This window comes from Vanrija albida (genome assembly GCF_041260175.1).
Source record: "Vanrija albida strain AlHP1 chromosome Unknown contig_7, whole genome shotgun sequence".
Taxonomy (NCBI): Eukaryota; Fungi; Basidiomycota; class Tremellomycetes; order Trichosporonales; family Trichosporonaceae; genus Vanrija; species Vanrija albida.
In genome coordinates, this window is record NW_027191426.1 from 248,745 (window position 1) to 261,650 (window position 12,906).

Consider the following 12,906-nt stretch of genomic DNA (forward strand, 5'->3'; position numbering starts at 1 on the left):
CCCAGGCTGGCGAATTCGGCCCGCATTGCAACCGAGCGCACCCCGAACTTGGATGTTGACTGTTGTCTTGTTGTCTTGGCCTGCACTGACGGAACAGGTGACAATGCCCCGATGTCGATGTCAAAACCCAAGCAGACAAAGAAGATGGAGTGGCAGGAGAACAACGAAAATGTGGTTCCGTGGTGGGAGGAACCACAGCTGTACATATGTATCGAGCAGCCATCACATCACTGCGCTGTGCGTATAAAGGCTTCGCTTCCCCCCAACCACACCCACTCTTCCTCATCCGTGTTTCCCATTCACTCCAAGCAACATGCCCTCCGACGGCACTCACTCTCCACCAGAGGAACCCACCAATGACGATTGGTATCTGGGCGAGGTAGGCGCACATCGCTGTGCTCTTGCATGCCGAGCTAACACCCTGCACAACAGGCCGAAGCGAAAGCACGCCTGCATGAGACCATCAGCAATGCCAGGTGGCGCATCATCACTGGGTCTTTCGACGACACCCACAATACCAACCTCTACATGTCTGCCGTGGAGGCTGCCGACGACACCTACGGTGAAGCCATAATGGCCGAGAGGATGACTCAGAAAGAGATGGCCCATGAGGTCACGATGGTCGAAAAGGCTCTTGTGGAGGCCGCCGCCGTTGACCCCAAGAACTACAAGCTCGCTGGAATGGAAGAGCACAAGGCCTCCCTCTATGGTCGCTACAACCGTTCACCCTCCGGCAACTCGGAAGGGAGCTTCAGCGGGTATTTGCTCTACCGCTCGCACCTTGACAGGGTTTACAGTGGCTTCTACGACGACATCCACACTAAGCTGGAAGAGTTTGTGAAGGAGCCTCCGACAGCCGAGTCACTTGCTGTCTTCCAAACCCAAGTCTCAGACGCTGTGGCTCCGCTGCAGCGCCAGATTGACCTCGTCACGAGCTCCTTCGACGCCTTCCTCGACGGCAAGGACCAAGAGTTCCGCCGACGCCTTGCGGCCGTCTCCCCCACCTCAGTGGCGACTAGTATGTTGAGTCATTGTGGTAGTCGCGCTGACAAAGCAGGTGACTTCGTCCCAATGTCGCCGTGAGGCGGACGAGGCGCCAAGAAGTTGATCCATCCGAAAAGGGCGACCGGGTGGTCCTGATGCAGTGTGTGTGTGGCGTTCAACGTCCGTCTGTGCTGTGGGTCGCATGGCGCCGCCCGCGAGGTGTCAGCCTCGCACCTCGTCCCTCCTATTTAGACGTCACTCACTGACACACCCGACTCAACCCACCATTCACTCACTCACTTCACTCACTCGACTGTCTCACTCCTTCCACACACCCACTCTCCAACGTCCACGAGTCCCAATGCCCACCCTCTACAGCCGCATGGAAGGCCTCGTCGGCCCTCCCAACTCTACGTCCAAGAACGAGGCAGTGAGTCCACCCGTCCCCCAACCCCCGACACACCCACTGACTCGGTAGTGGATGGCTGCGCGCGACCGTCTCGTCATGGAGATTCGCACCACGCGCAATCGTGCCACGACCGCCGCCGACGCGACAACTGCGGCACTCTACAAGTCCGCCTCCGCCGTCGCCCGCGAGCACAAGACGGCGCTCATCCACGCCACCAAAGCCGCCCAGCTGGAAATGGACGCGGTCTTCCACCAGTCCGCCGAGAACCGCCAGCACATCTGGAACGAGAAGGCCACCATGTGGCATGTCAGCTGCCCGCCTCCCGGACTCAACCCGTACACCGAGCACCGGGTACACAATGACACGGCGCACCTCGCGTTCTGGGACGGCGTTTGCGACCACCTCCTGAACCGGCTGAACCACATGCGGTTCAAGCTCTGGAGTGCCACGCGCCAGATCAGCGACACCTCGGTCGCCGACCTCGACCTCCAGCACGGCGACGTGGTGGACGCGCACAAGGACTGCTTGGTCCTTCTGATCGACAAGGCCAAGCACCTTGTGTCGCTCGGGGAGTGGACGTACCGCGGCCACTTCTTCGACGCGGAGATCCGGGGCCCGAAGCTCAAGCCCATGACGGCGAAGAGTACGTCCTGTCCCGTGGGTCCTTGCTGACGGCTAGTTCTCGGCGACGACAGCGATCCTTCGGTGGAGTCACCGGACGTGGAGCTGCACTGCCCTCAGCAGTGATCTGGAGGTGGGCGACGGGGATGGGAGCTATGTGCACAACATCTTTTTCGAGGACAGCTGCCATCCATGCGCCACTCCACGTCATGGACCAGCCTCGCACTGCTCCCTGAGGTGGGGGGCTTGCGCACCGCGCGGAGACAACATGGTAGCATTTGTACCTTCGCATGCAGGTCGTGCTGCTGTCGTCAGTCGCTCCTATCAGTCCGCAAACTGGCTGAGGAGGATGAAGAGGCCGAGGGGGGAGAGGACGAGAACAAGGACACCGACGGGGACGGAGAGACGGTCAGTTGTGCGGGGGACTGGGTGAAATTGATCGAAGGAGATGGCTTGGAGTGCGCTCAGCGAGCTTTGTTGATGTGGAGGTGAGTAGGAGGATTGGGCCGAGTGTACGGGCTGTGTCGAGCTCGGCTCTGAACCAGGCCGAGACAATGCGTGAGTCTGTGCAAGAATGGATGGACATCTCGCTCGCGGTAGCCACAACCAACGCGGTTTATTTGGCTTGTTTAGACAAAGGCTAATGAACTACACGCTGTGTCAGCCCAAGTCGTGTTTGTTTGGGGGCTCATTGTGGGGTGATGGAGTGCCTCACAATGTTTGTGCCGCACCGCGGTGATGGCATCCAAAGCCAGAGAGGTGAAGGCGAGCCATCACCTGGCCACGCCCACGACGTATGTATAAAGTTCTGGACCCACACCCCCTTTCGCCCACACACCTCCCATCCACAAACCTTCACCCACAACTCCCACAAACACACAACTTTTACTTCCACCAACAGCACACAAACATGTGTACCCACCACAGCAGCCCCAGCCGCCGCGAGAGCGACGAGGAGACGGTGAGAGGGCCCTCCATGCCGCTGGAGCCAGCTAACCACGCAGGAGCGCGACCCATGGGACTACGCCACTGACTCTCTCCTCACCCTGCTCGAGAGCCACAGGCTCGACCCCGACACGCACATCCCCGAATCCCTTCTGCAGCCCGCAGCCGAGCGCGCCATGGCCCACTTCAACAAGGTGACGGAGGTTCGCGCCGAGTCGCGCGCCAAGGTCCGCACCGTCGCCATGGTCGCCCTCGGCAACGCCCAGGTGAAGTACGGCGTGCGCTCCGGGAGCGGCCCCCCGAACCTGCTGCAGAGCATGCGCAACTTCGAGGCCTCGCTGCGCCACTTTCGCGACTGGTACTTCCAGGAAGTCGAGTGCTACGTCACGTGGCAGGTCAACACGCTCCGGGAGACGCTGGCCACGTACCTCGCCACGCCCAACGTAGACTCGCTGCACATGTTCGACAACTCGGTGAACTACTTCAAGACGGAGTGCGACAGGCACATTGAGCTCACGCTTGGGGCCTATGCCAGGGCCGTTTCGGACCTGGAGGCCAGGCTCAAGATCGAGTTCCGTTGATGGATGGGGGCAGGGGGCGATTTCACAACGGCGAGTAGACGAAATTGGTAGACTAGATTAGCAGGCGAGAGAGGGGATTGACAATGGTGAAGACAGATGGTGTGACTGGGTAGCGATGAATACACAATGAGCTCGATGCCAAGGCGGGCATTGTTCTGCTTGGCCGTCGCTCCTTGGCCAGATGGAAGACTCCTGTGTAGATGGAAGTTGCTGCTGCTATTTGTCAGTCCTGGCGGCTCCAGCACTTCTAGACCTGCCTGTATACCTGGCGGTGAGCTGCGCGGTGGTGCGGGCAGAGGAGAGGGTGGGAGAGGGAGAAGGCGACTGGGGCCCCGAAATGCACTAGGTGGAGGCGGTCCACTTGGTTGTTTGGTTCCAACTCTCGGTTTTCGCCACTCAATCTGGCGCAGGGCGTGAGTCCAGTCCCACCGTCTCACCCGTCATTCTCAGTCTCGCACATCCGGCGGCGCTCATCTTCCCACTCGAAGCGTTTCGCCCTGGCGGCGTCTTCGCACTCGAACCATCTTTGCCATCTTTGAACTCGAGGCAGGTCGCCGGAGTGACGAGAGCGACAGGCGTTACTCAGAAGCCGCCATCCCGCGCTCAGAGCGAGCGACACACACGCGGCTGTGCAGTCGAGCGTGTTGCGTGCGCATGGCCCTGAGGCGCGAGGCCATCCACACCCCAGCCGCTCGTCGGCTGGGAGGTATAAGACCCCACGTCTCCCGTGTCGCCCACTCCGACCCCCCCCCTCTTCTCATCCCCCCTCTTCCCTCCCCCCCTCTCACCACTTACCCACTCACCACCCTCACAGTCCCAGCAATGGACCTAACCACGCCCCAGGTCTGCCAGCATTGCGTGTGGACGCCGCACATGGTGGGCCCAGGGGAGCCGGTACGTTCGTCCACCCCGCACCGCTCACAGCCAGGTCAACGAGCGCTGTCTCGCTCCGAAGCCTCCGCGCACCCCCGCCCCTCCGCCCCGCCCTCTAACCGCCGCCGAGCTGATCGACGACACAATAACGCGCTACCTCGACAACATCGCCGAGCACTTCGACTTCTGGGGGCCCAACCCCCAGGCGCTGGCCGCGTCCATCGCCCGACTGAAGGCGTTCGGAGCGCGCCTACACGCCAGCGCCGAGGCTTTCGACGGCGTGCTCCGCCGTCGCGAGGGTGCAGATGTGCCCGAGGCGCGGGTGCAGACCTTCCGCACCTGCATCCGCCGCGTGGCCCGCGAGCACACGTACGCCCTGTGCGCTACCGTCGTCGGCTACGTGCGCGACGTGCACGCCGTCCTGCATGTCGCCGTCGGCGACTACTACTACGACATTGCGCCGCTCGTGCCCGGCCTCGAGAGGGTCGACGCAAAGTATACCACTGACCTCCAGGCTACTCACGAGATCTATGCCCGCCGCATGGGGCAGCGCGCCGCCCGCTTCACGGCGCGTGCCAAGTCGACCAAGCCCCGCCGTACCAAGCCCGCTCAGACTCAGCCGCCGCCCGACCTCGGACGCCGTATTGGCGAGCGAGTGGCCCCCGCGGCTGCACGGTCAGCGCACTCGCTTCCCGCCAAGCCCTACGACCGCCCACCACCGAAGCCGCGCACTGGAACCCTCGATCTCGCGACCAGGATGCAACACAAGGTTAGTGCCCCGCGGCCCAAGCCTGGTGCCGGGCTCTCCAGCCGCATCGCTGGTGCAGTGGTGTGATCAGAGGAGCGGAGGAGAGGAAATGTGGGCTTGGGTGGGCTGGAGTGGGCAATGAGCAGTGATACATAGCTAGCATCTTATGCATGGCTATTCCGCTATGTCCTGGGCGTGGTGAAACCTGCTGTCTCTGTTGTTTGAGATGTGAAGAGAGTACGGTGTAGCGTGGCACCGCGCCACGACGGCAAAGTCGGCGCCGTCGAGCGTCCTAGGACAGCGCATGTTCCAGCAGTGTCACTATCAGAATTTGTACGTGATGGCCTCGGGAATCTTGTCTTCGACCCAATCACCCTCCACCTCCCACCGTCCACTACCAACCGTCTTCTGCGTGCTGCCCACCTTGATCTGCGCGGTCGTGTTAGGCGGGATGACCACCGTCGCGGTGAGCTTCGAGCGGTCCGAGCTGAGCTTCCACTGGCAGGACACCAGGCCGGAGGGCGACAAGAAAGACGTCGACGCGTGGGTGATGTCTCCACCAGGGCGGGGGTTGACCGAGATGACCTTCCATCCGGGCTCGAGCGCTTCCAGGCCACCAATGACACGGTGCATGAATGCGGCGACCGAGCCGAAGGCGTAGTGGTTGAACGAGGTCATCTCGCCGGGGTTGATGTCCCCGTTGGGGAGCATGCTGTCCCACCTCTCCCACATCGTCGTCGCGCCCATGCTGCTGTCAGCTGTGCTCATGTTGGCGTACTCACTTGACCTGGTACAACCACGAGGGGCATTCCTCCTCCTGGAGCATGCGATAGGCGACTTGGGGTCGATGCTTGGCGAGAACAAGGAGGATGAACGGCGTCGACGCGAAACCGGTGCCGACGCGGAAGCGCTCCTTGCGGACAAGGTAGACAAGCTGGTCCACCCAACGATCCCGTTGCTGTTCCGTCTTGTGGAGGTCGAACCAGAGGGAGCAAACGTACACACACTGCGAGTCCGACGTGATGCGGCCGTTCGGGGAGACATACTCATCGTGGAAGGCATCGAGGAGCTCAGCCGCTTCGCGAGTGTACTTGTTCGCATCATCCGACTTGCCGAGGAGCGTCGCTACCTTGGCGGCCAGGCGGACGGTGTTGACCAGGTAAATGTTGGCGATGAGCGTTGGGTCCGTCATGCCGTCCGCCGGGGCATCAGGTGGAGCGCGAGGGTCTAGCCAGTCGCCAAACTGGAACACGCGCTCCCAGAGACCCGAGTCGATGCGGGGGATGGCGGCAATCCAGGACACCATACTCTCGTACTGCTTGCTGAGGAGGCCCAAATCGCCGTTCAGGTTGTAGAGATCCACTGGCGTGATGGTGGTCACATCGCTCCAGATGGCGGCCGGCATAGGACGGTCGCGGAAGCCGAACACGGGGGTGGGTACGTTGGGCACGACAACTGGGGGACGGCCTTTGCCGTAGTCGAGTTGCTCGGAGGCGACGTCACCCAGCCATTCGGTCAGGAGACCGCTCGTGTTGTACAGGTACGATGCCGTTGGCGCGAATGCCATCAGGTCGGCGGTCCACCCGAGGCGCTCGTCGCGCTGTGGGCAATCGGTGGGGACGGACACGAAGTTCTGAACTCGTCAGCACGGCACGAAGGTGGGACTCACTCCTCGCAGGCCCCACACGACGTTCGAGTGGAGCTGGTTGATGCCCTTGTGCGAGCACTCGAAGTCGCCGGTGTGCTCCATGTCAGAGTGAATGACGATGGCGGTGAAGTCGTCAAGCTGAACGTTGCGCGGGAGGCCATCAACCTGGGCATAGCTGCACGATCAGCGTTGCGCAGGAGTCTCACGTACCGGAAGCCATGGAAGGTGAACTTCGGCTCATATCCCAGTGTCACACCTCCGAGCTTGACGTGATCGGTCGCCTTGGCGTATCGCAGAGGACGGGTGCCGAGTTCACCATGCTCCAGGACCTCGGCGTGTGAGATGGCCACCGTCCCCGTGCCGTCGACCTGCTTGTTCCACCTGACCCATCCGACCAGGTTCTGGCCAAAGTCGATGACCGTCTTGCCGGATGGGGTCGTGATGATCTCGACTGCCTTGAGCTCATGGGTACGGCGGACTGGTGGGGCTTGCGGAGCTGCGAGGGGAACCTCTGGTCGGCTAATGACGGTGACGGGCTTCCAGGCCGAGAGAGGCTCAGTCGTGTCGATCGACTGGCCATCGTATATCTCCGCCAGGAGGAGCGGCCCCGTCGCCCATTCCCATGACTCGTCGGTCTCGACAGCAAGCTTGCCGTTCACCTCGAGCTGCGCGATCAGAGCAGGCTGTGAGCCCCAAATGTTGCGCGAGCCCTTGAGGAACCCGAGTCGCCCGGCAAACCAGCCTTCAGCGACCCAAGCCGTGATGACATTCTCTCCCTGCTGAAGCAGGTCGGTGACGTCGAGGGTCTGGTAGGCATGGCGATACGAGTATGACTGCCATCCAGGGGCGAGGACGTGGTCGGAAACCGCCTTGCCATTGATCTCGGCGTCGTAGATGCCGAGCGCGGTGATGTACAGACGAGCCGGCCCAACTGAGTCGACGGAGAAGTGCTTGCGAACGAGGAACGGGCGCTTGGGAGCATCGAGCTCCTGCGGCGAGGAGGAGACGGCATTGGCGGTCCAATCCCCCTCGCCGAAGAGCGCGGCCTCGACCTTGAGCTCGGCCCACGCGGTGATCGAGCGGTCGCTTCCGCGAGCGCGAACCTCAACGGTCGTCTGCTCACGGCTGGTGAGGGGCGCGTCCGGCCAGGGCACGAGGATCGAGTCCGACGACTCAACGCTGAACTCCTTGGTGCCGCTTGTTCGAGTGACGCGGATGTCGTATCCCTCCTGCTTCCAGTTGGCAGCGGTGCCGCTGAAGCGCCATGAAAGGCGAGGGGATGCGATGCCCACGGCCGCGCCCGGCTCGTAGTGCTCGGCGGTGACCTTGGTGATGGAGATGTCGACAGTCATGGTGGGAGTCGTGCTTGGTGATGGTCAGTCAGCTATCCGAGGAGGTTCATATTTAGATACTCGCCTGTCTACCAGTCGGTTATGCTGTGCACAGAGCGGCATGATCATGAGCCGAGCGTTCTTGTCACGGGGTCAAGCGAGATGCCGCCGGCTGTTGGCCTCGGTCCGATTCGACTCCACCCCGGAAAGTCTGATTCCATCGCTAACGGAGATGTGTGTTCCTTTCTGACTGTCCTACGACGCTGAGAGCGCAGTCTGGGCCACAGGGCTGGGGTGGGGGAGCTGTGTCGACGCGGGGAGACATGGTGGGGGGAGATGTCGAACGGGGGAAAGGCTGCGAGATCCGGTGAGTCGAGGCATTCGGCCCGGGGCGGGACGGAATCAAATTTCCCCACCTTTCCGCACGCTGGGCGGCGCCGACGAGCCGAGATTGGGGGGGGGGGGCTTTTCATCTCGCTCCTCACTGTCTCTCTCGCCTCGCTTGACGATTGTTCTATACATGGCTACACAATGACGACTTCGGCAATCAGGCGAACGCGCACGGTCGGTGTTGCATAGCACCGAGGCGTGAATGAAGCGGCGGGGGCTCCGGATAATCTCCGTAGGAATGCCGGACGGAACCTCGCCCTCCCTCAGGTCGCCGCGTTCCACAGCGGGACATCATTGCACCGAGTCTCAACAACACCTGACCTCGGCGGTAGGGACGTCGGTCTATTCCCTGTCCCATACGGGGCACCGCTGAGGGATTACGCCAAGACGATCGAGATGCGGTGTCTCTTCACTATGCTCCTCAAACTCCATAAAGAGTCTGATGTTGCACACGACTCTCGGCCACCAAGTCGACCTCGAACAGAATGACCACCGAACCCGAGAAGCAGCCAGTCGAGTCTCAGATCAAGGAGGTCGTCGAAGAAAACAACACTCTCCTCAAGTCCCGCTATGACGACCTCAGCATTCCCCGCACCCTATGGGTGTTCAAGCGCTCGGTGTTCTTCGTCCTCATGCTGTACACTGGCTACATGTGCGAGGGATTCGAGGTAAGCGCTGCCAACACTGCCACTCTAACGCTTCAGCTTGGTGCCGGAGGCAGTATCGTCGCCAACGCTGGCTTCATCAAGCAGTTTGGCTCTCGCGGCGAGGAGGCAGGTGTCCGTGCCCTGGACCCGACATGGCGTGCGTCCCCCGATTAGATCGGTTACTCACCCCAGTCTCCACCTGGTCGGCTTTGCTAAATGTCGGTCAAATCCTAGTGTTCACTCATATCGGTTGGGTCGCCGACCGGTTCGGCCGCAAGATCGCGTTCTACATCGCCTGGGTTTGGCTCGTGGTTGGCTGCACGTTCCTGAACACGGCCAAGTCGCCCCAAGTCTGGGCCCTCGCAAAGCTCTGCAATGGTGCTGGCATCGGCGTGCTCCAGTGAGTAATCGTAGGAAAGCAGTCGGCTAACCTCAGAATCTGTTGCCAGGTCTACGTGATGGAGATCGTCCCGAATAGGATCCGAGGTGGAATGATCACCTTCCAGGCGGTGTGGTGAGCAAGAACCACCTCGACGCACGCTGACTTCAGGTCCAACATAGGCGGAATCATCGTTGCAGTGATGATGCAGCAACTGAACCAGCGGCACCCCGAGAACTACCTCCTCGCCATGCGTATCCTCTGGGCTCCGATCGGACTCATCATTGTTTGCTGGGCTATCTTGCCCGAATCGCCGTGGTACCACGCCCGCCGGGGAAACAAGGAGGGAGCACTCAAGGCGATGAAGCAGCTCTATGGTGGTATCGAGGGGTTCGACTATGAGGAGGAATACGGCATCATCGAGCACACAATCGCCCATGAGCGGGAGATCAACAAGGGTGCTCCAAAGTACAGGGATGTGTTCAAGGGCCTCAACCTTGTGAGTGTGAACTGCACAACCTCTGCTGACATTGGAGAAACGTACCCTGTCCGTGGCAATGCTGTCGGCTTGTCAACAACTCGCTGGTCTTGCCATCATCAGCACGTACTCGACATGTGAGTCACCATGCCACAGCTTTCAGCTGACCGCAGACTTCTTCTCCCTTGCTGGCCTTGAAGACCCATTTCTCGGCACACTTATCTTGTCGTACGTCGAGATCCAACAGCACGGCTGACAAGAAGATGCTGCAACCTGCTCGCCGTCACACTCTGGTCGTTGTCGACCGACAAGCTCGGCCGCCGCATGATTGTCAACTGCGGACAGACGCTGTGCTGCATTATTCTCTTTGTGGTCGGCGCACTGTACTACACCGGAGCCACGACGGGCCACGCGAAGGCCGGGACCGCCTTGGTATGTTTGCTCTGGAAGACTACCCATTGACGCCAGCTCGCAATCTGCTGCCTGTGGACGTTCACCTTCCAGGTTATCGGCATGTCCTACTACCTCTACTCTGCCGAGCTTCCCACTGCGTTGCTCCGCGTCAAGACTGGACCTTTCACTTTCCTTGTAAACTCGATTCTCGGCATTGCTACATGGTAGGTGCCTGTCTCTGACAATGCTGACCCACGAGCTACGCGACTCCCCCTATGCTCCTCCAGATGAGCCTCCGCGCCGGCTTTGTCTTCGGAGCCTTCTCTGTTCCCATCTGCGTTTTGATGTGGCTCTATCTCCCCGAGACCAAAGGGTGAGCAATTTCTCTTCGCAAAGAGCGACAAAGAGCATCACTGACATGATGCAGGCGCTCTGCTGCTGAGATTGATGAGCTGTACGAGAGGAAGGTCCCCGCTTGGCGATGGTCGAAGACGGTGACTGAAGTCGAGACCCACCTCCGTGAGCTCGTCCAAGGTCAGCAGGGGCCCACCAAGCATGAAGCGTGAGCACTGGGCCAGTTGATGGGGATCGATTTGGCTGCGAAGGAGCAGGTATCTACGCGACCTCAGTTCACAATTGGACGCCGTTCACAAGCACACAATAGGGATAACTGCACGCCACTGCAACGATGAATTGTTGAACACTGCACCCCATTGCCCTGTCGATGATAATGGAGCATGAGTAAACGTCGAGAGCAGTGCGGTCGAGTTTGATGGCTGCCGGCCACGTTCTCGGGGGATGTTGTGCAGCCGCAATCTACTTTACCATTCAAATAACTCCACCATCATTCCGCACACTCTCATTCACCCATCCTCTCTCACACTGACCATCAACCCGACACGCCGTCGTGCAACTCGCTTCTTCACCACACACATGGACGTCAACCCCAAGCGGGCGGTACGTTGCCACCCCCGCTCGAACTAACACCTCAGCCCGCGCGCCTCAACCAAGTCATTCTCGGCGCTTGCGACTTTCATATCGTTCCTCTCCAGATGCACTCGGAGGATTGGACCGACACCGCACTCCGTGATTTCGCCGAGTCCACGGCCAAGGCCGATACCGACATGTTTACCGCACGCGCGGTTGCGTTTGAGATGTTTGTCGACTCCCGCACCGACACCGCCACGAAGTTTGTGTCTTCGGAAAGCGACGGGGAGTCCTCTTTGCACACAGATACCCGAATCGCCGCCTTCCTCGACCAGGTGCCAATCCTATTCCGCGTACACTCTGAAGAGTACAGAAATTGCATGAAGGAGCACTCCAGGACAATATGGACTGAGCTGTCCCCTTGTGCCGTGAGGGCCGACCACGCAGTCCCGGCACTGGAGACCGTTATCACTGGCTTCCGCACCGCCTTCGAACTCAAGCTGACGGCGATCGACGAGCACTTCAAGAAGCGCCTTGAGACCATGGAGGCACGGCTCCACAGCAGCTTTAAGAGACCCGAGAGCGCGGCTGTGGACGACCCTGCATCCGCCGGCGACACACATGCTGGCTCGAACGCAAGTGCCACTACGCACGCCGCACCAGCCTCTCCCGAGGGATGCCCCATTTCGCCACTGTCGTCTGTGAGCGACCTCGCCCCGGAGCACGACGTTTCGGACAGGGGCATCCTCGAGGAGAAGTTCCACGAGGAAATCGCAGCCGCTGTCCCCGACCTGTCCAGCCACCTCTCCGACCCGTCAACCTCCGCGTACGCGTCGCAGCTTAAGGCAAGGCTCGATGAGGCCGTCGCTCACGCCATGAAACTCTTCCGCATGTTCAGTGAAATTGCCGAGTATCGTATCACAGCGCTACACAAGTTCGACCTCTCGGACGGCCCGGTGAGTAACATCCTCAGAGGATACCTGGAGAATCTGTTCGTGGTGCGCCGTAGCCACCTCGACAATCTGTCTGGCATGTTCAAGTACCACATCGAACCCCTAGAGGACGCAATGTTCATTGCAGTGAACCCTCCAATGGGCGAGACACCCATCACGATCTCTGATTTTGAAGTCCAACTCTCCGAGGCCATGTTCCTCTTCGAGTGTAGGGCTGCAATTTACCACAAGGATAGCATATGGTCCCTTTTTAGTCTCGACAAGGAGTTCCAGAGGCGTATCCAAGCGCACCCGGCCAAGTCTGTTCATAACACGGGAGAGGTCTTCGCGCAGGATCTCAGTTCGCTCTCCGAGACGAAAGAGATGCGAGAGTTCCCACCTACTCGGCTCTTGACCTTCTTACCCCCCCTGCAGTGGAACAACCCCTTCACAACTTGGGGTGATGAGGAAGAGGAGGACCCAGCAACGTTGTGGTCACCCTACTAGAACCGATGTTCCCCTCTTGAACCCGAGACTTCAGCCAAGCGGGTCTCGTATCTTACATTGTGACTAGATTATACCTACTCTATGGATCTCTATGGTGGCAACAAGTTCACCTT

At 60.2% G+C, this 12,906-nt stretch overlaps 6 protein-coding genes across 6 annotated transcripts; 5 read left to right on the forward strand and 1 right to left on the reverse strand.

The window, feature by feature from the left end:
- Positions 1-313: 313 nt before the first annotated feature.
- Positions 314-1,083, forward strand: Q8F55_008534 (uncharacterized protein; the record flags this gene model as incomplete). Its single annotated transcript, XM_069356929.1, has 3 exons — positions 314-379; positions 433-1,018; positions 1,058-1,083. 3 exons carry the CDS (start codon positions 314-316, stop codon positions 1,081-1,083), a joined length of 678 nt encoding a protein of 225 aa, XP_069204866.1.
- Positions 1,084-1,345: 262 nt separating this feature from the next.
- Q8F55_008535 (uncharacterized protein) lies at positions 1,346-3,540 on the forward strand (the record flags this gene model as incomplete). The annotated part of the gene is made up of 5 exons (XM_069356930.1): positions 1,346-1,414; positions 1,463-2,036; positions 2,560-2,572; positions 2,951-2,975; positions 3,019-3,540. The coding sequence occupies 5 exons, from the start codon at positions 1,346-1,348 to the stop codon at positions 3,538-3,540; spliced, it is 1,203 nt and encodes a 400-aa protein (XP_069204867.1).
- An 822-nt stretch (positions 3,541-4,362) lies between these two features.
- Positions 4,363-5,248, forward strand: Q8F55_008536 (uncharacterized protein; the record flags this gene model as incomplete). The annotated part of the gene is made up of 2 exons (XM_069356931.1): positions 4,363-4,434; positions 4,469-5,248. 2 exons carry the CDS (start codon positions 4,363-4,365, stop codon positions 5,246-5,248), a joined length of 852 nt encoding a protein of 283 aa, XP_069204868.1.
- A 237-nt stretch (positions 5,249-5,485) lies between these two features.
- On the reverse strand, positions 5,486-8,161 carry Q8F55_008537 (uncharacterized protein; the record flags this gene model as incomplete). Its single annotated transcript, XM_069356932.1, has 4 exons — positions 5,486-5,909; positions 5,944-6,794; positions 6,831-6,984; positions 7,020-8,161. The coding sequence occupies 4 exons, from the start codon at positions 8,159-8,161 to the stop codon at positions 5,486-5,488; spliced, it is 2,571 nt and encodes an 856-aa protein (XP_069204869.1).
- An 854-nt stretch (positions 8,162-9,015) lies between these two features.
- Q8F55_008538 (uncharacterized protein) lies at positions 9,016-10,993 on the forward strand (the record flags this gene model as incomplete). The annotated part of the gene is made up of 11 exons (XM_069356933.1): positions 9,016-9,198; positions 9,235-9,334; positions 9,412-9,577; positions 9,614-9,691; positions 9,728-10,055; positions 10,093-10,171; positions 10,208-10,262; positions 10,298-10,466; positions 10,503-10,651; positions 10,687-10,800; positions 10,855-10,993. The coding sequence occupies 11 exons, from the start codon at positions 9,016-9,018 to the stop codon at positions 10,991-10,993; spliced, it is 1,560 nt and encodes a 519-aa protein (XP_069204870.1).
- A 367-nt stretch (positions 10,994-11,360) lies between these two features.
- Q8F55_008539 (uncharacterized protein) lies at positions 11,361-12,793 on the forward strand (the record flags this gene model as incomplete). The annotated part of the gene is made up of 2 exons (XM_069356934.1): positions 11,361-11,384; positions 11,420-12,793. The coding sequence occupies 2 exons, from the start codon at positions 11,361-11,363 to the stop codon at positions 12,791-12,793; spliced, it is 1,398 nt and encodes a 465-aa protein (XP_069204871.1).
- Positions 12,794-12,906: the final 113 nt, after the last annotated feature.